Genomic DNA, 22880 nt, shown 5'->3' on the forward strand with positions numbered 1-22880 from the left:
ATTAAGCTTACGGTATTTATTTCTACTTTCACACTAAATGAAATTATTTTACTTGCATAAACCTTTGCTTTCAGATGAAAGAAAGTATATAAATTTTCATGATGCAGTGGATCATCTTAAGCGCATGTATTGATGTTAATCAGCGAAATGCAATCAAAAAAGTGTGCGATATAGGGAAAAGCTTACAAACAATGTTGACACCAGTATGGTACGCCATAAATAATGTGGTCCAAAATTACCTGAACACAAAAACATTTTATTAACATTTTATTTTTAAACGGTTTCACCTCTTAAAATCTATTTGCTGAAAATCAGGAATAATAATTATAAAAATGTTTCATATATTGAGGGTCTTAAAATGTTTAGTAAATTTAATATCCTTATTAAGAAAATTAAACTTTTTTAAAAATGATCTACTCTTCTGGGTCAGAATGGAATGTATTGTGAGGGAAAAATATATGTTAAATTTAAATGTATTTATATAAATTGCATTATGCTCAATTTATCATAAAATATGTATTTTTCAATGTATTCACTCTTATTAAACCAGTTTTATTTTGAAGTGTGGGAAACTGAGCGCTTCTCTAAGTTTAAATGACGTAGTGGAATTACCTTCTTATTTGAGGCCTGCGCGATATGTTCTTGTTACAGGAAGTGAGACAAATTCCACCCCTCCGTTTTAGCTATTGCGTAGAAAAGAGAGCAAATGGCATTCTCAATCAAATGTGACACAGACGTCTCCTCTGAGAGGCATGGCAGAGCATGTGGCGGCCCTGGCAGACATTATTCCTCATAAAGTTTTACGACCTGCATATTCTGTGTTATCAAACCATTAGCATGAAATCAGTACTTACTGGTACACGAGCGGCAGGCCAATCAAAACTGCACGTGACTGGCAGCAATAGCTGCGCTAAATCAGCGCGTTCCTACTGAGGCTGATGGAGAAAACAAGATTCTGTTAACCATGCCCGTAATGTCTCATTATGACATGCAGATGCTGCTGATTAACTGTGTTTAACGCTCAGCAATTAATTAAAGTTTACAAAGATGTTTACCTCACCCTAATTATATTGTATTTTGTGATTTTAGGGCCTCGATTTCTCATAACGTCCACGGGGGCCCTGTACATCTTGGATGTGCAGAAGGAGGATGAATTATTCAACTACCGCTGCATGACGAGACATCGCTACACGTCTGAGACCAGACAGAGCAACAGCGCACGGCTATTTGTGCCAGGTAAAAGTGTTTAATCATATATTATTAGTCTGCCAGATCAGACATTCATCATTCTTGTTGTTTTAAAGTTCCAGGGAAAGTCCTTGCGTGTGTTAGCTAGACTAGCTACCGACCTCTAACAGTGAAATTACATAGAGACTTTACAAAAATGAGATATATAACTTAATATAACTTAAGTTTTTACTAGATTTTGACATGTTTTGTGAGATATCAGCTGATGTTGTGAGATGGTCAAACCATTATTTGGATGGATGGACGCATGGATGAATGAAAAAATCTAAATCTTTGATCAAATGCATTTAATTTGGATGCATATATGGATGTATATATAGATGGAAAGATAGATTAAATAAACTTTCTATTAAATGAAATGAATTTTCTTGTTAACAGATCCAACGAACTCTGCGCCTGCGATCCTCGATGGGTTTGAGAAGCGAGAGGTCATGGCGTCTCACAGAGTGGAGCTCCCATGCAAGGCCTCCGGACACCCGGTACCAAAATACCGCTGGCTGAAAAACAACAGACCGCTAGAATCAGACTCCCGTTTCCGTCAGAGCGCGACGGGCCTGCTGATCGAGAGAGCCCAGCCCAGTGACACCGGCAGCTACGTGTGTGAGGTGTGGAACAGCTACGGGAACGCAGAGGTCATAGGTCGTCTCACGGTAAAAGGTAGAGCTCAAGCTTCTCTTGCCATATTTTTTTTATTGATTACTAAATATTGATAAAATCAACACAAGCAATGTCACTTCGTTGTTCCAGAACCTCTTAAAGTGGTGGTCAGTCCGCGAAAGGTGAAAGGCAGCGTGGGCAGCCAAGTGTCGCTAACCTGCAGCGTGACTGGCTCCGATGAGTACGAGCTCTCGTGGTACCGCAACGGAGACAAGATCAACACCGGCACCAACGTGCGAATGAACGGGATCAATAAAGAGAACCTTGTGATGGATGGGATGGCGAAGAGCGATGGAGGAGTGTACCAGTGCTTCTCCAGGAAGGCCAAAATGTCAGCTCAGGATTTTGTGCAAGTCATTTTAGAAGGTCAGCGCCATCCCAGCCTTTTAATTTTGGCTCGTTTTGGTTTCTTAAACTTCATAAAAACATCTCTGTCCGCAGACGGAACCCCTAAGATCCTGTCCGCCTTCAGCGAGAAAGTTGTCGGTCCGAACGAGTTCGTGTCTCTGATGTGTCACGTCAAGGGAACTCCGCAGCCTGCCGTCACCTGGACGCTGGACGATGACGTTGTCACGAAGGACAGCCGGCACCGCATCGGTCACAGCATAACGGTGGAGGGGAACGTGGTCAGCTACCTGAACATCTCCCACACCCAGGTCCGGGACAGCGGGGTCTATCGCTGCACCTGCAACAACTCGGCGGGGACGGTCTCCTACCAGGCTCGAATAAACGTAAGAGGTGCTTGTCAGATCAGCTCCTCCAAAACACACACATATATTTCATTTTGCTCATCTCAAGTTCGTACGTGAGACGAGGGCCTGACTAACATCTGTTTTGATTTTTTTTTTTCTGTTGAGCTTTCTGTGCAGTTATTGCTTTTTTTGGTCATGTTCATTCTTTCATATGGCTGCACGATTTTGACAAAAATCGGAATTGCCGATTATTCCCTTGAAAGTTGATTTTTTTAGGTACGATTAGGATTTTTAGTTACAATCATCAAAATTTACTTTGAATGATGCTTATACCATTACTTTAAGCAATGGCACGCAATTGCTTTTCAGCAGTATCAAGTCTGAAATGTGAACTATACACATTTCAGGTTTCTTCCTTGAATGAAAAAGTAAAAATATGCATGGTATTATAATGCTATAATAAAACTAAAATTACAACAATGGCAAAGACCCTTAAGATAATGAAAGAAAAGAACCCGTCTTACACACAGAATAACAAATGGATTTTAAACAATTCATTGCTGCTTTGAATGATTATGTAATTGTGACATCAGTAATTGTAATTGCGATTAGAAATTCGATTAATTGTGCAGCCCTACTCTTCCATATGGATTGATGTGTGTTTGTTTTTTTTTTTGTGTGTTTTCCAACCACACTTTTAAACATAAAGGGTGCTTATTATCAACATCTATCTAACTCTTTATAGAAGGTTCATTTAAAAGTAAAAAAAAACAGTTCTTCAGATTATTCAAATATTCTTCATACTAAGAGGGGCGTTTGCACAACAATGTGCTTTGGCAAATACATTTTGGGGGGGGAAAGATGTAAAAATTAGTATTGGATGGATAGATGGATAGAAAGATTTATTTTTTAGATTAAATATGTAATTTTAAAGTCTTTTCACCCTAAATGTGTGTATGTGGTGTGTGTTTGTGATCATTTTACTTTTTGGTGCACTTTTTCATCATTAAAGTATTTTTTACTCTTTCCTTTCTAATTTTGAAATTATTGATTTACAAATTTTTAACACTTATCTGGAGAAACACATTTAAGCATAAGAGCATTAATGGAAATATAATAATATATATAATAATATACATTTTAAGTATAAACCGAATGTAACGCTTTTCAGACACTTTGTTGCATTTAAAATTAAATTAAAGTTATATCCAGTTAGCTGTTTTACCTTACCTTAAGGTTAACTTAAATGCATCTTTATATTAATATTTTTAATTAATTACTGTTGAAATGGTTAGTGTATTGCTAAATTAAATGCAATCCTAATTGAAACTTGTGTTTCAACCGCACATTTATGATTATCTGATATCAAATATAATCAAGTACTTTATTATTCTTTCTTTATATGTTTTTCGCGTGTGCTTTATGCTTTATGTTAGTGTCAAAAGGTTATTGAAACATGATTTAAAATGTACTTTAAAGTTCAATATTTTTATATCATCTGCAAGTACAGTTTATCTTTTAAAATATACAATTAAGATTAAAGTGCACCTTCACTATAACACCAGGGTGTATGAAAATAACCATCCCAAACTTTTCCTTTCTGTTTTCTGTTTCTGTGATCTTAGAAAGGCCCTCATCCATAAACCATAAATCTACATTTTCTTTATTATTTTTTGCTACATTTACTGCAAATTGGATTTTCATCCCAATGTCAATATTCTTTTAAGAGAAGTGTTTGTTTCTTTTTTGCACCCTCAAGGTCCTGCTGACATACGACCAATGAAAAACCTCACAGCAATAGCTGGGCGGGACATGTACATTCACTGCCATGTGGTTGGCTACCCCTATTACTCCATCAAATGGTACAAGAACTCCAACCTTCTCCCTTTTAATGACCGCCAACGGGCGTTCGAGAACAACGGCACGCTGAAGCTGCTGAATGTCCAGAAAGAACTGGACGAAGGAGAGTACAGCTGCCATGTGCTGGTTCAGCCCCAGCTCTTCAAGAACCAGAGCGTCCACATCACTGTGAAAGGTAGAGATACTTGACTTCTGAAGTTAAACGAGTTACGTGCTTCCATTTGAATGGTGTAGCAATACTTACTAATGTTCTCTGGTTGTCTTTAGTGCCTCCCTTCATCCAGCCCTTCGAATTCCCGCGTTATTCCATCGGCCATCGCGTCTTCGTTCCCTGCGTTGTGCGCTCAGGTGACCTTCCCATCTCTATTACCTGGGAGAAGGATGGAAAGTCCATTAACGCCAGCCTGGGAGTGACCATCGACAACATCGACTTCACCAGCTCCTTGCGGATCTCCAACCTCCAGCGAGTGCACAACGGCACCTACACCTGCATCGCCCAAAACGATGCCGCCGTCGTCAAATACCAGAGTCAGCTCATTGTTAGAGGTAAGACTACACGTTTGGCATCCTTTCTTGGACAACAATAATCACAAAGACAGAACTTGAGTGTGAGTTTGTCTTTTTTAGTTCCTCCAAGGTTCAAAGTGCAGCCTCAAGATCAGGATGGCATCTATGGAAAATCTGTGATCTTGAACTGCTCTGCGGATGGAGAGCCACGGCCCACTATTGAGTGGAAATACTCAAAAGGTACACGGCTTCACTAACAACTATAACTTGGCATTTGGTCACTTATATGGTATTTTGACCTTATTAAAACGAAATATATTTACTTGAGAAACACGCTGTGTACATTTTAGTTTTTCATGTATATTCTTTATTTATTTACTAAGAATGAAGGCAAAATTATACCTTTTTTCTATTTTAAGAATAAACTTGGCTTTTTTAAAAAAAAATTCAAAATAACAGTGTGTTTTTATTAACTAAAGATGAATAAATACTGCAAATTGGACTTAGTGTTAGTTAATGCATAAAGTATAGTTAACAAATAGAACCTTATTGTAAACTGTTGCTAAAGACATTTTTGCCAGTTCTGTAATAATAATAATAATAAAAAATATTTATAATGTAGAAATTATTCCAAATTGGATATAAATAAATGATAACTCTAGCATGTACGCTCTAATGCTGGGTAAAATATCTGTGCCAGGTGCCGGGGTGCCCCAGTTTCAACCCATCGCTCTAAACTCGGGCTTCAGGGTCCAGCTGCTCGGGAATGGTTCGCTGCTGATTAAGCACGTTCTTGAGGAGGACGCAGGTTATTACCTGTGCAAGGTCAGCAATGACGTGGGAGCCGATGTCAGCAAGTCCATGTACCTCAACGTGAAAAGTAAGAAGCAATATTGCAAAAGATGATTATTTTGACGCTTCATTTTGTATTACCGCTAATATTCATATATGAATATACACTTTTGTACATTGGCTATTGCACCTAAAGTAAGCTTCTAGGGTTTTTTTTCCCGTTTTTAAAGACACAGTGGAGAAAGTTCACACAGTGAGCATTATGGGGCGCTAACTAAGTACTTTCTGGTTACTGCCACTCGTGATCCACCGGCAAAAGCAATTAAACGCTTTGTTTTGTGCAGGCTTGGAATTATTTTTTGCAACATTCTTGTCAATATTGCGACTAAACAAGAGTGGATTGTGTCAGGTGAGAGGGTTTCTGCAGTGGAGTCTCTTTGTCTGCCTCAGACGCGTGTGGGTGTTTATCCACGAGTAGCCAAAAACCTTTTTCCCCCTCATTACACTGTGAACTCCAGTAGGAGCTGACATGTGGAAAAGCGTGTGCTTTCAGTGTTCTTAATGTGTGTGTGCATGTCTCTCTTTTTTCTGTTTCCACCCACTCTCTCTTACACTCTGTTACCACACACATACAGTATAAACACACAGGGACAGAGAGACAGAGCAATAGAGATTACCTCAGACTGTAATTTCATCAAATTCCTCTTTATGATGCTTGTGTAAGAGGTATTCTATTACAGACTATCCAAACAGAAAAGGGAACAGTGGTGTTTATTTTAAATACAACATAAAGCTTGTCCACAAACCATTTTTACATCCATAATGTGCTGCATTCAGAGTAAAAGAAAAATTATTAGTGTTATCAAATGGTTAATCAGTATATTTATTATGTATATATAAATGCACACACATGCAGTATATATTTTGTGTGTGTGTATATATATATATATATATATATATATATATATATATATATATATATATATATATATAATGCACAGTCACATATACTAATTAAAAAACTTTTATTTTGGATGCAGTTAATCACAATTAATCATTTGACAGCACTAATACTTAATTATGTTATGTTATGTTTATTTATTAATAATTTCATTTCAATATTTAAATTTAAATTTAGCTGTTCAGATGTTTGGGGTCAGAAAGATTTTTGAAAACAAAAAAAACATTTAAACAAAAAGAAAATTACAAAAAAATTCTGAAATAATATAGTTTTAAAAACATTTTATTTATTTGCTCATTTCTTTATTTTATTATAAAATATAATTTAATCCTCTGCTCAAGAAACATTTCTAGTTATTTATGTTAAACAGTTCTTGTTGCTGTTAAATATTATTGTGGAAATCATACATGAAAAGAAAGAATTGTAAATCAGTTGTAATTATATTATATTATTACACAACTTTAATTTATTTTTAAAAAGTTGTATTGACCCCAAGCTTTTTTATGTATATTATATTATATTAATAAACTGTATAGACCCCAACATTTTGCACAGTAGTGTATTAGCTAGTTAGTTTGTTTATAAAATGCAAAATAAAATACAAAAAAATATAAATGTAAATATTTACTTGTAAGATTCATATTATTTTTATTAAGATTTATTATAATAAAACCCGGAACATGCTTTTCTGGTAAACTGGGTCAAATTTGGATTTGATGTTGACTTTTTCAAGTACGTTTATTCAAAACGTAGTAAAATCTTTGCACCTTATTGTGTGACTCAAATAAATGCTGCAATCCATTTGATTTACCAGCGTTTTCTACAGCGTGCGACACAGCAGCTAAATGAACTGTTTTAATGTCGGGTTATCCGACCATTCCCTGTCTGCCTATGCATGCGGCAGCGGCTGCGTTCTCATTTGATCAGAGTGTGATGTTAGAGAGGCTTATTTTCACACCCTGCTCTTATCAGCACGCAGCAGGAGCTTCCCTGCAGAGCCGCTCTCTCTGCCCAATGCAACCTCTTCTTCATCCTCTCTCCTTCCCTCGCTCTCTCTGTCTCTATTCTCTCTGCCGCTCTCCTTCTCATGTCGTGTAACAACACACACACAAAACCGCGTTCTCCGAGAGATCGATCAGGCTGACAGGTGAAATACTGTGTGGTGTTTGTGCGGAGAGCTCTGCTCCCGGAGGCACGGCTCTGTTGTTGTGGCTCGCTCTTGTAACTCGAGTCTCCCTGAGAGGTTTGTTTCAGAGTCCACTGTGATCTCTCCAGTTTACCGCAAACGAGCTCCTCATTAAGATCAGCCACGATCAGCACTGAGTTCAGGTCGTGTCCCAATGGCCACAAAACAGAAGGAGAGAAAATTGAATGCATTACTCAGTAATAATAATACTACAAAAAACAATAACAGGTTTGAGTTTGTTTTTCAGAATTAAGTCATTTACCTCTTAATGGGAAGTTCGAAATATTTGCATGCTAGTGTATCTTACTTAACTGTAATATGACGTTGGCCAGTTTTAGAATGGAATACACCGCAAAAAAAAAAAAAAAAAAAAAAGATTATTGGTAAAAAAAATATTAATAAAAATAAAAAAGGTAAATGGTACGATGTTTAACATAAGAAATAATGTCACATTGTGAGATATAAAATGACAATGTCACAATTACTACAAAAACAAGCAATAATTAAATTCACATTCATGAGAAATAAATTGAGTGCATTGCATCATTGCATTGAATATTCTGTGCATTGCATTACATTAAATGTGTATTGTGCACAGTATGCGTACTATACACTGCAGAAATATTAAAAGTGATATGGTCTTAGTATATGCTGCTTTGACTGTATGAAGCGATTTTCAGGGAATCCTGCTGATAAAACAGCTATGATGATCCCACGAAAGTCTATATAGCGAGACATCATGGAGAGTTACGTCAGTGGCTGTTTTACCACGATCCCTCCCCTCTTTGGCTGTGATTGGCTGCGCGCCTTTCCATTTACAGCATCACGTTGCGGTTCAATCTCCACGCAAAGCCCAATGGTGCAGTAAAGGAGGATATCAGGCTGCGGTGAACACGGCCACTTAACCAGTCAGCTCACTGTTTACCCCGGTGCATCGTGGGGCAGGAGCTGCTGTACACATGCGTGTAATCTGCCCGCCGGCCCAGCGAGGCGGAGGGTCTTGGCCTACATCTCCCACACACGGCCCTGAGCGCTGATGCGATAGGGGATGATGGGTGCCCTCAGAAAGCCTGCGGAGAGCCAGGAGCCGCTATGAGACTGAGGCAGGAGAGACATTACACTTCAGGACGACTCCGTCTCCAGATACACTCGTTCCAGCTTCATTTGTAGCGTTATGCGGTCAAGAAATTAAGCAAATGTGAAACTTTTTTTTTGTGTGTGATCTTGCGACAAGCTATCACAATTTGCAAGCTAAATTTATTACATTTATTATATATACATGTTCTATTAATTGTAATTTTATATCATAAATATAACATTTTGATAAATATGCGTATCATTAAATATGCAAAAAAAATTATGCTGGGCAACGATTAATTGCAATAAAATAAAAGTTGCAAAAGATTGTGAAAAAAAGATGTTTATTGTTTATTTGAACACACATAGAGTGCATATTTAAAAATATAGATACATGTATTTACATGTATATATTTTAAGTCATATATATATAAATGTATGTACTTATACAGTTTGCACACATATGTCAACAAAAATGTTTATCTTGGATGCGATTAATAGCGATTATTGTTTTGACAGATAATTGTTTGACAGCACTAATAATTAATCATTTTTATTGATTATTTTCTATTAATTGTTGCCTAGCACCAGGCTTGCCCAATTGCTTTTCAGAGGGGATTTCTTGTTATAAAAAAAATTGCATTCTGGTGGGATTCCCCTGATGAACGTTGTGTTCCAGGGGCTAAATATCACATTTTTGGGTTTGCTTTAAACCACAGACATGAAAAAATAAAAGTAGTCCGATTCCGCAGAAAAAACGCGGACTTGGTAAGCGTTTTTCACGAAACTAGTGCATTTTTTAGATTGTCCTCAATGGAAGCATTGTAGAGCTTTTTCCTCTGTGCGGAGAATTGAAAAATGTTCAACTTTTGTTAAAACACAGCGCTCATCACTGACGCAGTTTAGTGAGTTGACCAATCACAGTGGAGGAGGGGCGGGACTAATACGCCCAATCGTCACATCCTGCTTGTACTATACGACTAAACAACAATAGAAAAGTTAATATTGCTTGTCTCCTAGAATGAATGTCTTCACCAGATGGAACTGCTGGATTACCATATTACTGTGGTGAAAAATAACGCTCTCTGAGATGTTTGCGAGACTTCAGGTTCATTAGCTGGTGTAGAAAAATAACGAGAAGAATAACAAAGTGCAGTAAATTGTAAAACTGTTTGCACTACAATCCAGTGTGTTCATAATTAAGATAATACATTAAGATAATATGGTTAGGCACACCAGTTTGAAATATCAAGTTGCAAAACAAGCTGTTTTGTACAGCTAAAAATAGCTGGAAGTGGACTGGAAGCCAGAAGCATTAAAGTTACAAATGACCGCAGCCGCTCTTATGGGAAAAGTAAGGATATACCAAATCTGGATTTATGTGATCAAACATAAAAGAAAATAATATTGCTAAACATTAAAATATAGTGCTGTCAAATGCTTAATCGTAGACAAAATAAAAGATCCCGTTTGCATAATATATGTTTTTTAATCATATGTTTATGTATATATAAATACGCATACTGTGCATACAGTATATATTTTAAAAATATTTACATGTCTGTATTTATATTCATATAATTTATATTATAAAACAGGATATTTAATATATAAACATAACATTTTCCTGAAATGTATACATGCATGTGTATTTATATATACATAATAAATATGCACAGCACACATTCTGCATATTATTATATTATATTATGTTTTGCAATAAAATTAAAAACAAAAAACAATAGATAAGCAATAGATATTTAACAATAGATATATGCATGTTTTTTTTCTTTTATTTCTTTTTTTTTTGCTGTATCATGTGTTTTATAATTTCTTTATCGGGTAAATTTTGCTGAAAAGCTATTAAATCCATTGTGTTTTTACATATTCATTTGTAAAAAGTGTGAGCGTCAGCTCCGGTCTGCCCTATTTTTTTCTATTTGTTTTAGAGATTTTTATTTCTGTATAGGGGAAACTGGATCATATCCCTCTATCTGCACCCAACATGCTGCAAACGTGTCTCCGATTCACAGATTTATGTGAGGATTGATAGTTTGGGGTCAAATGTCATAGAGCTGTGCAAAGCAAACTGTCAATTCTGACCCCTCGTGACCTAATTAGACTGATTAGTTTGACAACCTCTCCAGCCTTATACACATCAAGACGTTAAACAAATACAATCCTTCTTTTCCCTTTGCACTCTTTTTTTCTTATCCTGAAAAAGCACAAGATTACCAGCGTCATCATCCTCCCAGAGAAAGATATTCAGCTCGGATTCATGATACAAACACGCAGGCTCGTAACTGCTCTCCTCTGAAAATCAATTCTGGATGTTTGTTCTATTCTTGTCCTCCATTGACAGCACCCTCTTACAGCTGGGGGAGAGCAGGCAGGCCGGAGCTGGTTGGCATGGTAACGTGTCCAGGTGAAAGGGAGATGCAGGCACGGGCTCTCATGGGAGGAGGGAGGGAGGGGGGTGAGGATAGCAGCCAGGATTCCCTGCGGGCTGGATATAAACCAGAGACCACAGACTCCCACTGCATCTCAGTCAGCGAGACCTGTCAAGGACACACATCTGAAAAATCACCTCTGCGTTTACTCAGACAGACAGACAGACAGACACATAGATAGATAGATAGATAGATAGATAGATAGATAGATAGATAGATAGATAGATAGATAGATAGATGTACAAATGTATTAATATATGCAGGAATACATATGCATTTTAATGTGTGTAGTCTCTTAACCAAAGACAACCTACTAAATATTGTGAAAATTATATTTGAATATTAGAATTCATTTGTCAATCGCCTAATATATATATATATATATATATATATATATATATATATATATATATATTTTTTTTTTTTTTTTTTTTTTTTTTTTTATTTTTTTATTATATATTTTATTTTTTTTTCAAATTTAATAATTATCAACAAAAAATTCTTCAAAATATTTTAGTTTGCATGCTATGTTATGAGAATTAAATGTTCAATTTCTGAAATATTTAATTTGTTCCCAGTCTTCTCATTGAGATGCACTTGTATATACCTAAAAAAATAACATAATGCATAATTATTGTTATTAGTATTTCTTTTTTTATTGCAATCAGTTCTAATTCATTTTTAACCCTAACGAAAGAAAAACAAACCAGTTTGTCATTTTGATGTACGTTTCATTTGAAGTGAACAGAAATTCAAGCGTAGAAGTAGATTTTTTTTCTCTCAGGTAGATAATGCTGCATCTACCATCTGTGTTTCTCTCAGGTTGAGTGAATCTCACTTCTTCTGCCCCCGATAGAGCAGGGAATAAAACTGCTACCCTGAGAGACCACGCGTGTAAATGTGTGCACTCGTGACACATGCAAAAATGAAATAGTGCTCAGGCTCAAGCACGCAAAGCAGCCTAACACGGCTCATTTTTGTCCATTTACGACCCCTAAATGAGTGAGTAAAATGAGCCTGAATCAATCAGAGAGGATTCAGAAGAGACGTAAATCACTCCTACAGCCGTAGAGCGAGTTCCTGCCCAGCAACACACACTTCTTCTGTCTGCATCTCAGGAGAGGAATTAGCACCTTCCCTTTCAGTCCAACTGCTGCTTATAATTCAACTGGATATTAAAGAAATACATCAACACAGCAATTATGCAGTCATGATGAAGACAGCTCGCAGCCTGAGGGAAGATACAGCTGCCCCTCCAACACAGAGACTACTTCCCTCTTTAGTGTTTTATTCTGGATAATCACATAAGGAGCGAGCGCTCGGCCCGGATAAGAAATAGGATGCCAGTTTATGCTGCCTGCGTCTTTTAGCGGGGGACTGTGCCTCTTCATTTCTACCTTCTGATCAAGAGACTTCGCACGTGTCCTCTCAGTGTTTACAAAAGAAAACGCTATAAGGCCATGAAGGGCATTAGTGACAGCTTACAGTATATGATAATGCCATTTTTAAGCCTTTTTTACTTAGTTATGCTATATATTTCTGACATCGATAATAAATAAGCATCTTGATAATAGAATCATGTAATGTTTGTGTGACTTTTAGGTGCTTTTGCAGCCAATCTCTCTCTCTCTCTATCTCTCTGTATATCTATATATATATATATATATATATATATAGAGAGAGAGAGAGAGAGAGAGAGAGAGAGAGAGAGAGAGAGAGAAAAGAGAGAGTTTTGATTTTTCTATTTTTTGATATTTTCAGTTATTTAATTTTAGCTTAAGTTTTAGTACGTTTTGATAATTATGTTATATTTCAATATTTCTCTGTGTATTTAAAATTTTTATTTTTAAAATTGTATTTTTTTTTAAGTTTCAGTAATTTGCAGTTACTTGAAATACAACATACAATATACAATAATGTAGTTTTTACATTAACGTGTATATTTCAGTAACCAATAATTATTTTTAGCTTTAATCAACACTATCTGGTGTTGCCTTTTTTGCCTCTCTTATATTAGCTGATAACATTTTGCCCTGTTGTTTTCCCTTTAATAGCGATTTCACTTCCTGGAGGATGACGTTGTAAAAAAAAAAAAAAACATTGGCAATATTTCTTAGACATTATTTTTTGCCAGCACTTGAGTGATGTTGCTTAAAAAATTACAAAAAATAAATAAATAAAGACCAAAATAACATTTTTACTTAAAAAAATAATAATTGTAATGTTTATAAAATATTAGCATAAAAAAAATCTGAAAATATGCCTTTTTTGATTCAGGCATGGATTTTTTTCTCTTTTTTTTTTGTTGTTGCTGAGCTGAGAATTGCTGGAGTGAATAAGAGATGACATGTAAACGGTCGGGACTTTCAACCTGACACACTCAATCACATCACTCGCTGTACCGGCGCTCCCACGTACCCGCCTGGTGCTCCGCTCCCCCAACGAATGTCTGTGAGGAACCGGGACACGAGTGTGTGTGTGTGTGTGTGTGTGTGAGGGAACAGAGTAAAAACTGTACCTCTGCATAAAGCATCACATTCAATCTTGTTATTGCCATAGAGCTGTAAAACATTTACCATGTCTGGGGTAGTACAGTGTTCTGATCCTCGCTGTTGTAAAGCGTTACATGGCATTTGCACGAATGTAAGTTAAAAGTCATTGATGTCATAAGAAAAACTTGCTCGGTTTGATCCGCAGTGATGGCATTTGTCTTCATGATGCATTTCCTTTTCTCTCTGTCTCTCTCAGTACCGGCCATGATAACGTCGTATCCCAACAACTCACTGGCAACGAAAGGAGAGAAGATAGAGATGAGCTGCAAGGCTCATGGAGAGAAGCCCATCATGGTTAGATGGGAGAAGGAGGTGGAAAAAGAGAAGCAGTCACACATGATCAATCCAGACATGTGGCGGCACACGGTAACGGTCAAGAACGTCGGCGACGAGGTCGTCTCCACCCTGCAGGTCAGATTCCTTATTTGTGCATTTTCATTTTTCATGCATGGCCTCTGATACTTTGATGCACATGTATTAAAATGAAGCAATCTTTCACAGTTTCTAAAATTCATATTAATAGTTTCTGAAAGTCTTCATATTATAGATCATTTATATGTAATAAATAAATAAAAAGTTGATATGATATACTGAATATATACAATAAAAAAAATGTGGTTGGGAGGGTTTTTCTTTCATGCTCAAAACGGCTATAATCATTTGATCAATAATACAGTAAATTAGTAACATTGTGAAATATTAGTACATTTTAAAATAACTTTTTTGTCTTTTATCTATTATCAATTATTAGTGTAAAAGCTGAATTTCTAGCATCATTACTCCAGTCTTACATGTCACATAGTTTGGTTCTCCAAAAGCATTGCTTATTATTTTGAAAACAGTTGCTACAGATGTATACGGAAACTTAAGTTACAAGTAGAACATTTAAAATAACAGCATTTGTTTGAAATATAGCTTTTGTAAACATTTTAAATGTCTTTACTGTCACTTTTGATTGATTTATTGAATCCCTCTTGAATTGAAAAAAATAATCTAACATTTTAAGTGCCTGTATTTATTTATTTATCTAAATTTTATTTTCAATTTATAATTTCAGACCACCCAATTCAAAAATATCCAGTGATTCGTTACATCAAAATTTTTTCATTGGCCCAATTAAATTTCTGCAATGCCCTGCACATTTTTCTGTTGGGACAACTGTTTTGACTAAAGTTTGATAATGAATGATTGATGGTGAATCTTGCATGTGATGATTAGGGTCATTTTAGGGTAAAAAGTATTTTTCTGGTTGCTCATTCACGTACTATATTCCTGATTTCAGATCTACCCAACAATGAGAGAGGATTCTGGGTTTTTCTCCTGTCACGCTATTAACTCCTATGGTGAAGACAGAGGCATCCTTCAGTTAACAGTTCAAGGTAAGCAGCCGGAAAATCACCTGGGCTTGGCTGGAGATTCAGAGGATTTATCAGGCATTTGAAATGACTCTTTAGAGAAATCTCCTGATTTAAATGTCATTGTTTGAATGTGGGGAGGGTTTCAACGCTTCTGAGAATCTGAGCGTGGTGTCGTTGAATCCTCAGAGCCGCCTGAGCCTCCTAAAGTGGAGATCCGTGAAGTGAAAGAGAGGACCATCGCCCTCCGCTGGACCATGGGATTTGATGGGAACAGTCCCATCACCGGCTATGATATTGAGTGTAAAAATAAAACAGGTATATGATCGGAACCAGTACAAGTCATTTTGGCATGAATAGATCATCTTAGACATTGTGATAGACCTATGAATGAAGCTGATCAGCTGTTACATGAGATCCAGATATGTTCTCAACCATCTCTCCAACCATAAACAGAAACTTGGGAACGGGCTCGCAGGACCAGGGATGTTTCTCCTACCCTAAACCAGGCCACCATCATAGAGCTTCACCCATCGTCCACCTACAACATCCGCATGTTCGCCAAGAACCACATTGGTGACAGTGAACCCAGCAATGAGCTCACAGTAACCACGGATGAAGCAGGTACGATCATTTTCCTGCTATTATATACAGTTCATCAGTGCATGTTACTCTTTCATCCTATTTCTCATATTTAAAATGTATTGGACTGTCTTTTAGCAGTTTTTGAATAGCTTTCCTATTTATAGAACAAATAGCAATGTAAATATTTTTCACTTCCTGTTCCATTATGTTGCAATACTGCCAACTGGTGGTCGAGGGTGACATTACAAGAGTGTGATTGAGATATTGATAACTACTGAGGCCACTGTTTATGACAAAACATGGTGGCAGATGTCAGACGAGGCTAAATAGAGTCTATGTTTGACCACTTTAGATCCTGAAGGACCACCCCAAGACGTCACACTGGAAGCCATCACCTCCCAAAGCATAAAAGTTACATGGAAGGTATGACTGTACAGATTTTTGTGATTGTAGCGAATTTGAAGTTATATAAACATGTGCATACACATACCAATTAAAGGATTACTCATTCTGTTTTATTATTATTAATATTTATTATAGATATATCTAATACACATGAAAAGTAACCATATATACATAGTTGTATTATAAATATTATTTAAAATATTTGACATATATATAGAATATTACAATATTAGATAGGATAATATTTAAATCATAATGTTGTAAAGATATTACTTTTATATTGAAACATATATGACTAGATAAATAATTTCAACCATCTAAGCATAAACCATAAATGCAGGCATAAACCTTATTTTATATATATATATATATATATATATATATATATATATATATATATATATATATATATATATATATATATATATATATATTTATTTATTTAGTTATTTTTGTATCTGTGTTAGGGTGTAGTGTATATACAACTATTGAATATAAACACACACACACAAACACACACACACACACACACACACACACATATATAATTGTCGGTACTCTTGGTAAATATGATCAAAGAAGGCTGTGATAATAAACCTGCATTATTAATCCTTTTGATCTTTTATTTAAAAAAATCACAAAAATCAAACCTTTCATTGAACTTAAAACAATTGAAAATCTCATTATAAAATAGATGTTATTCTCAATACACATTGGGCACAATTATTATCCCTAGAAATTCTTCTGAAATAGAAATAGAAATATCGATAGGATGGAAAACAAAGGCAGAGTTCCTCTATCATCCATCACAATAAGAAAAACCCAATATATTTCTGATGTGCAGTAAAAGATAATTGAGCTTCACAAATTAGTAGTGCCCTTAAGAAAAGAGCTAGAGCAGTAAAAATTCCCAAATTTTCAGATCAACATAAAATGTTCCGAAACTGTCTGGAAGAGGACGTGTGTCTAAATTGTCCTAATGCATGATAAGAAGGAGAGTTTGAGTGGCCAAAGACTCTCCAAGGACCACAACTGGAGACATGCAAAAAACAACCTTCAACATGTTATGGGCCTACAGGCATTATAGGACAAAACTCAGAGATGATATTTTGGCAAATGGAGGTTTCAGAAAGTATTGAATAAAAGGCTACCATTACTTTGTGGTAGATGTGTATTAGAGAAAAACATTTATTTCACAAATTTCATTCAATCATGATGTTTCCCCACATTTTAAAATTTTTATTCTCCAATGAAAGGTTAGATTTTTGTGAATTATTAAAAAAATAATGATTAACAATGCAGACTTATTTTCACAGTCATATTTATCAAGGGTGCCAACAAATCTGACCAAGTGTTTATATATCCATGTTATATATTAGTTAGCTTCCTATAGTGGTGTTTTCCCCAAAGAACCTCTTGCTGATCAGTTCTAAAAAAATAAGATGTTCTGTGCATTGTAAATTTTCCATGGATGTTAAAAGTTGTTCATGGAACCATCAGTTTCAATGAACAATTACATTTTTAGAGTGCATGCCAGTAACTTAGGTCTTGCTTTTAAATCCTATTATTTGCTCGCCTGCAGGCGCCGCTGAAACACCTCCAGAATGGCGTGATCAGGGGGTATCAGGTGTGCCATCGAGAACACTCCATCAACGGCAGTCACCAGTTCGTCTGCATCAGCATGGAGGCCACGGGAGAGACTGAGTCCCTGAGCCTCAACAACCTGAAGAAGTTCACCGAGTATGAGGTGGTGGTGCAGGCCAGTAACAGTGCTGGTCCGGGACCGGCTTCCAGTGAGGTCCGGGCCACAACAATGGAGGACGGTAAGCCACTGTAATCATTCACATATGGCAGCAAATGTTATATGTATCTAAAAGCTTGTTTCCTTAAAAAGCAAATCCTCAAAACACCATGATATGCACCAAGCATATTTGTAATATTTGCTGCCATCTAGTGGCTACTGTAAAAGTTGACAGCACTTCAAATGGGTGTAAGAATCAAAGTTAATTGATCAGTTTCAGTCGCTTGTTCCGAGCCAGTGAGTAATTAGGCTATTTATGAGATGATTTTTAAAATATTTCCTTTGTGCTCTCAGTACCCAGCAGAGCTCCAGAGAAGGTTGTGGCCACCGCTGCTTCCCCGGAGAGCATCTCTTTGTCCTGGCAAACTCCATCCAGAGAAGCTCTCAACGGCGTTCTTCAGGGTTTCCGCATCATCTACTGGGCCAATCTACCAGACGGAGGTATAGCTCCGTGCCTGAAATAGCATTACTTTCATTTTGTAGACATTTATATCCAAAGCATCTTATATTATTCTAAAATTAAAATTTTCCTTTGTGTGTATATATATGTATGTGTGTGTAGTAGTGCAATTAATTGCGTACAAGATAAAAGGTTTTGTTTGCATAATATGGGTGCGTGTGTTTATATATTTATATGATAAATATACACAGCAGCAAACATACATATATTATGTAAACAAAACGTTTATTTTGGATGTGATTAAGTGTTTGACAGCACTAGTACAAAATAAAAGTTTTAATAATTTTCTAATTTAGTAAAAATATATATTATATTTGAATTAGATATTTATAATTACAAATAAGAATTAATATATATTTATATATATATATATATATATATATATATATATTTATAATTTATAATTTATAATTTATATGTTACATATATATAACTATTCTTAAATGTAAATATATAATTTAACCAAAATTTTTTAACCAAATATATAAAGAAACATTTAATAAATGTAATAATAAATAATTTACTAAATAGATATAAATACACGCACGTGTGGGTCTGTTATTATACATATTTAGCTGTAATGGACCACTAGGGGGCAGAATATAACTGGGATATCTTCCTTTTAAAGTAAAAAAAAACGTGAAAGCAGAAATAAGCATATAAGCACTATAAGTATATAGTGTATACTATATTGCGTGACAATATTGTATTCCAAACTATAGCACATACATGTTCAAATTGTAAAGTATGCTTTTCAGTATAAGGTTATCCATAACTGGGTCTCTGATACCAATACATGCAGCTTTGCAAGGGCTCTCAAGTACCAGTATGCAATTTTTTATGTCCAGTACTGGCATACAGGCTTACTACATACACACTGCACTATAACCAATGCAGTACATGCATTTTGCAAATTCAGCAATAGTCTCTTTTCATAAGTGTTGTGCCAGCACGCATACTTGAATGGGCCTTTGTCTGAACAGGCCTCTCATGAGTGATTTAGACTGTGAGGTTAGTTAATCGATCACTCAGCTCCGCAGCACACAAACCAGAGAGCAGCATAACACATTCTGCACACCTGTTTAATTGGCTGCTTTATGGCTCTCGATCAACTCGTGCTCAGTAGAACAAACTCACAGCACACATTATGTCGATCCGGCTCTTTCTAGGAGCTATTTGCTTATAAATTGCCTTATTATGAAGCAGCAGAATTCAGCCCGGGCAACCCAGGGACAAAATTCAGCACCAAGCAGCAAAAGACGTCAAACAGCAGCAGCTAGAGTGCTAAAGGAATGATAGTTAGCAGGAAAAACATTGAGACATTAAAAATTTAAAACTTGCAACTTTGCTAGAGCTACAGTGTCTGCCCTATATTTTGCACGGGTGCACATTGTTCAGTAAAAAAATTCCTGAAAATAAGTCATATCATACAATTTGTATTATTCTTTTGCCTAATAAAAGGTGTAGTTCTCTAAAATAATGAAAATATTGTCATCGTTTCCTTATCCTCGTGTTGTTCCAAACATGTATGAGTGCCTTTCTTCCGCTGAACCCAAAAGAAGGTATTCCAGATAGTTTATTCTAGTTGTTCTTATTTTCCATTATAATTTGCAATACTGACGGCAACTAAAGCAGCAGACGAGATGAATGAAAATGCAGATTGAATTTTTGACATTAGGTGGCGCTTTTGGACAAGCAGACACTTTAACAGAATTTAAAAAAAAATGTCTTAGAAATCGTTCTAAAGAAAGTCAGTTTTATTCTCAATAACTCCCCCTTTAAACCAGTAAATATGGCCCCATAACTTACTCATTCAAAGATCAATCTTGCAAGCGGAAATTCTTGAGCAGGCACAGAGTGACATGAGAAAAAAAAACTGTTGCCCACTCCAGATATCCATGTTTCCGAACAGTGTGTTATTTAAAAAAAAAATAATATCAGAATTACTACATTTTGACTAATGTTTTCAATACCGGCTATTTTTGCACATCACTAATGATAACATTCTTCAAAATGTCTTTTTTAGTAAATGATGACCATTTTCATTTTTAAGTAAACTATCCTGAGTAAATTTTTCAACTTCTCTCCACAACTTCTTTTAATTATTAGTAAAAATAGAAAAAAAAACAGTAGTATTGTGTTTAACTTAGCACTGTCATCTAACGTATGAGTTGATAGCAAGTCTTAAACAAGATATTTGTTGTTTATTCCTCTACAGAACTAGGGGAAATCAGAAACGTCACTACCCAGAAGGCCCAGCTGGAGCTGGAGGGTCTGGAGAAATACACCAACTACAGTATCCAAGTGCTGGCCTTCACACGAGCAGGAGATGGAGTACGCAGCGACCAAATCTACATCCGCACCAAAGAGGACGGTACGACCCACGGATATCCGTTCTTTGACCAACTGAAGTCACAAAACAAAAAAAAAAGATCTTCTGCTGTCAAACCCTGTCCTTCTGTTTGCCAATCTGTTAGCCAAAAAAGTTGGTAAAGATGCCCAAACAGCCTGAATCTTTTTTTTCTGCAGTGCCAGGTCCGCCCGGCGGGGTGAAGGCAGCTGCAGCCTCCAGCTCTGTAGTGTATGTGTCTTGGCTCCCTCCCCTGAAGCTGAATGGCGTCATTAGGAAATACACCGTCTTCTGTTCCAGCTCGTATCCCACGGTAAGACTCGGCCAACTGCTCTCATACTAACAGGAGAGATCTCAGGCTGGCTATTAAGACGGTGTTAAACAGCGCGTGGAAGTGCGAAGCATTTTAGCGCAGAGCCGGTGCTACGGCCTTAAGCTAAAGGTCCTTCCCGGTTTAAAATGAGAGAACTATGTGACGCAATTTGCCAACTGATGGAAGACGCAAGCAATGGTTTATTTTGGGTCTCGTTTAGGTGGTCAGTGAGTTTGAAGTGGCCCCAGATGAATTCCTGCACCGGGTTCACAATCTCAGCCGCAACAGGAAGTACAGTATCTGGGTGATGGCAGTGACTGCGGCCGGCCGGGGGAACAGCAGTGATGTCATCACCGTGGAACCTCTGGCCAAAGGTGAGTCCGGTCGTTCTTCAGAAGAAAAGCAGCCGATCTGTGGTATCAGGGGAGATGTTATTAAATTAAACTTCATGTTCAGCCGTTCCGTAAATTAACAATTCTGGATTAATGAAGTGTATCTTGTGGGTCTTCCCATGAGGAATAATCCATGAGGAATCTAAGATACAAAATATGAAAAAATATCTTGGAACATACAGTGGACTGATGATTAGGGACTTAAGTACATTTTAAAACATCTGAATGTCATAGCAGTAAAAATATTAAACCGAAGCGCATCTGTGAAGAAACGCTGCGGGAGCTTTTTTTGTTTGTTTTAATAATATGCCTTAACAGTCATTGTTTTAAACATCTTTTAATGAAATATTTTGCGTTTTACTGTAAAATTACTATAATTTGAGCTGATGTCCTAATATCTAATGCATTAAATACTGTCGGAAAGTTTGAGGTCGGTAAGATTGTTAATTGTTTTATTTGAAGGCTCTTATGCTCTTCAAGGCAACATTTGTTTGATCAAAAATACAGAAAAAAATTTAATATTGTGAAATATTATTACAATTTAAAACAGCTGTTTTTTTATTTAATTAAATTAATTTATTCCACATTCAAAGCTGAATTTTCAGCACCGTTATTTCAGTCTTCAGCGGCACATCATCCTTCAGAAATATAAAATAATATGCAGATTTAATGCTCAAGAAACTTTTCTTAATATCAATATTGAAAGTAGTTGAGCTATTTTTGTGTAAACCGTTATACATTTTTAATGATTCTTTGATGAATGAAACTTCAAAAGAACAGTATTTAGTTGAAAGAGGAATCTTTTGTAAAGTTATAAAAATTACATATGAAGTGAAAGTCTGTTTATTTTGAATATGAACTTAAATATGGTGTAATTTGCAATTATGGTGTTCTGCCGCAAAATTGTGTATTAGGCTGCTAAAATGAAATTGCTAAAATAATAAATGGTGGTGTGTTTATTTATGTTTTTAAACAGCTCCTGCCAAAATCCTCACCTTCAGTGGTACTGTTACAACGCCATGGATGAGGGATGTTGTTTTACCCTGTAGGGCTGTCGGAGATCCGCCTCCTGCCATTAAATGGCTGAAAGAGAGGTAAATAAACCTGTTTCAAACCTGTTCTATACGTTCTGTTGCAGACCAGAACGTATAGAGCATACACATTAACATGAGTGTGAGCATGTGATTTAAGACAAACATGACAACAATTGAGTATTATAGTGAAAAACATACCGCAT

The 22880-nt window shown here is 36.1% G+C and overlaps 1 protein-coding gene across 2 annotated transcripts in view; it reads left to right on the plus strand.

Moving 5' to 3' along the window:
* The window catches only part of dscama (Down syndrome cell adhesion molecule a), a 75664-nt gene that overhangs the window by 43306 nt on the left and 9478 nt on the right, over nucleotides 1-22880 (plus strand). For both annotated transcript variants that reach the window (XM_043229312.1, XM_043229313.1), the window contains exons 4-22: nucleotides 1090-1236; nucleotides 1627-1905; nucleotides 1996-2271; nucleotides 2347-2643; nucleotides 4357-4632; nucleotides 4725-5003; nucleotides 5085-5204; nucleotides 5665-5844; nucleotides 14179-14393; nucleotides 15265-15361; nucleotides 15527-15655; nucleotides 15794-15961; nucleotides 16275-16345; nucleotides 17910-18150; nucleotides 18423-18569; nucleotides 20807-20962; nucleotides 21118-21251; nucleotides 21472-21625; nucleotides 22620-22737. In XM_043229312.1, coding sequence (XP_043085247.1) covers nucleotides 1090-1236; nucleotides 1627-1905; nucleotides 1996-2271; nucleotides 2347-2643; nucleotides 4357-4632; nucleotides 4725-5003; nucleotides 5085-5204; nucleotides 5665-5844; nucleotides 14179-14393; nucleotides 15265-15361; nucleotides 15527-15655; nucleotides 15794-15961; nucleotides 16275-16345; nucleotides 17910-18150; nucleotides 18423-18569; nucleotides 20807-20962; nucleotides 21118-21251; nucleotides 21472-21625; nucleotides 22620-22737 — 3484 coding nt within the window. The remainder of the gene's footprint in view (nucleotides 1-1089; nucleotides 1237-1626; nucleotides 1906-1995; nucleotides 2272-2346; nucleotides 2644-4356; nucleotides 4633-4724; nucleotides 5004-5084; nucleotides 5205-5664; nucleotides 5845-14178; nucleotides 14394-15264; nucleotides 15362-15526; nucleotides 15656-15793; nucleotides 15962-16274; nucleotides 16346-17909; nucleotides 18151-18422; nucleotides 18570-20806; nucleotides 20963-21117; nucleotides 21252-21471; nucleotides 21626-22619; nucleotides 22738-22880) is intronic.

This window comes from Puntigrus tetrazona, unplaced genomic scaffold (genome assembly GCF_018831695.1).
Source record: "Puntigrus tetrazona isolate hp1 unplaced genomic scaffold, ASM1883169v1 S000000002, whole genome shotgun sequence".
NCBI classification, from domain to species: domain Eukaryota; kingdom Metazoa; phylum Chordata; class Actinopteri; order Cypriniformes; family Cyprinidae; genus Puntigrus; species Puntigrus tetrazona.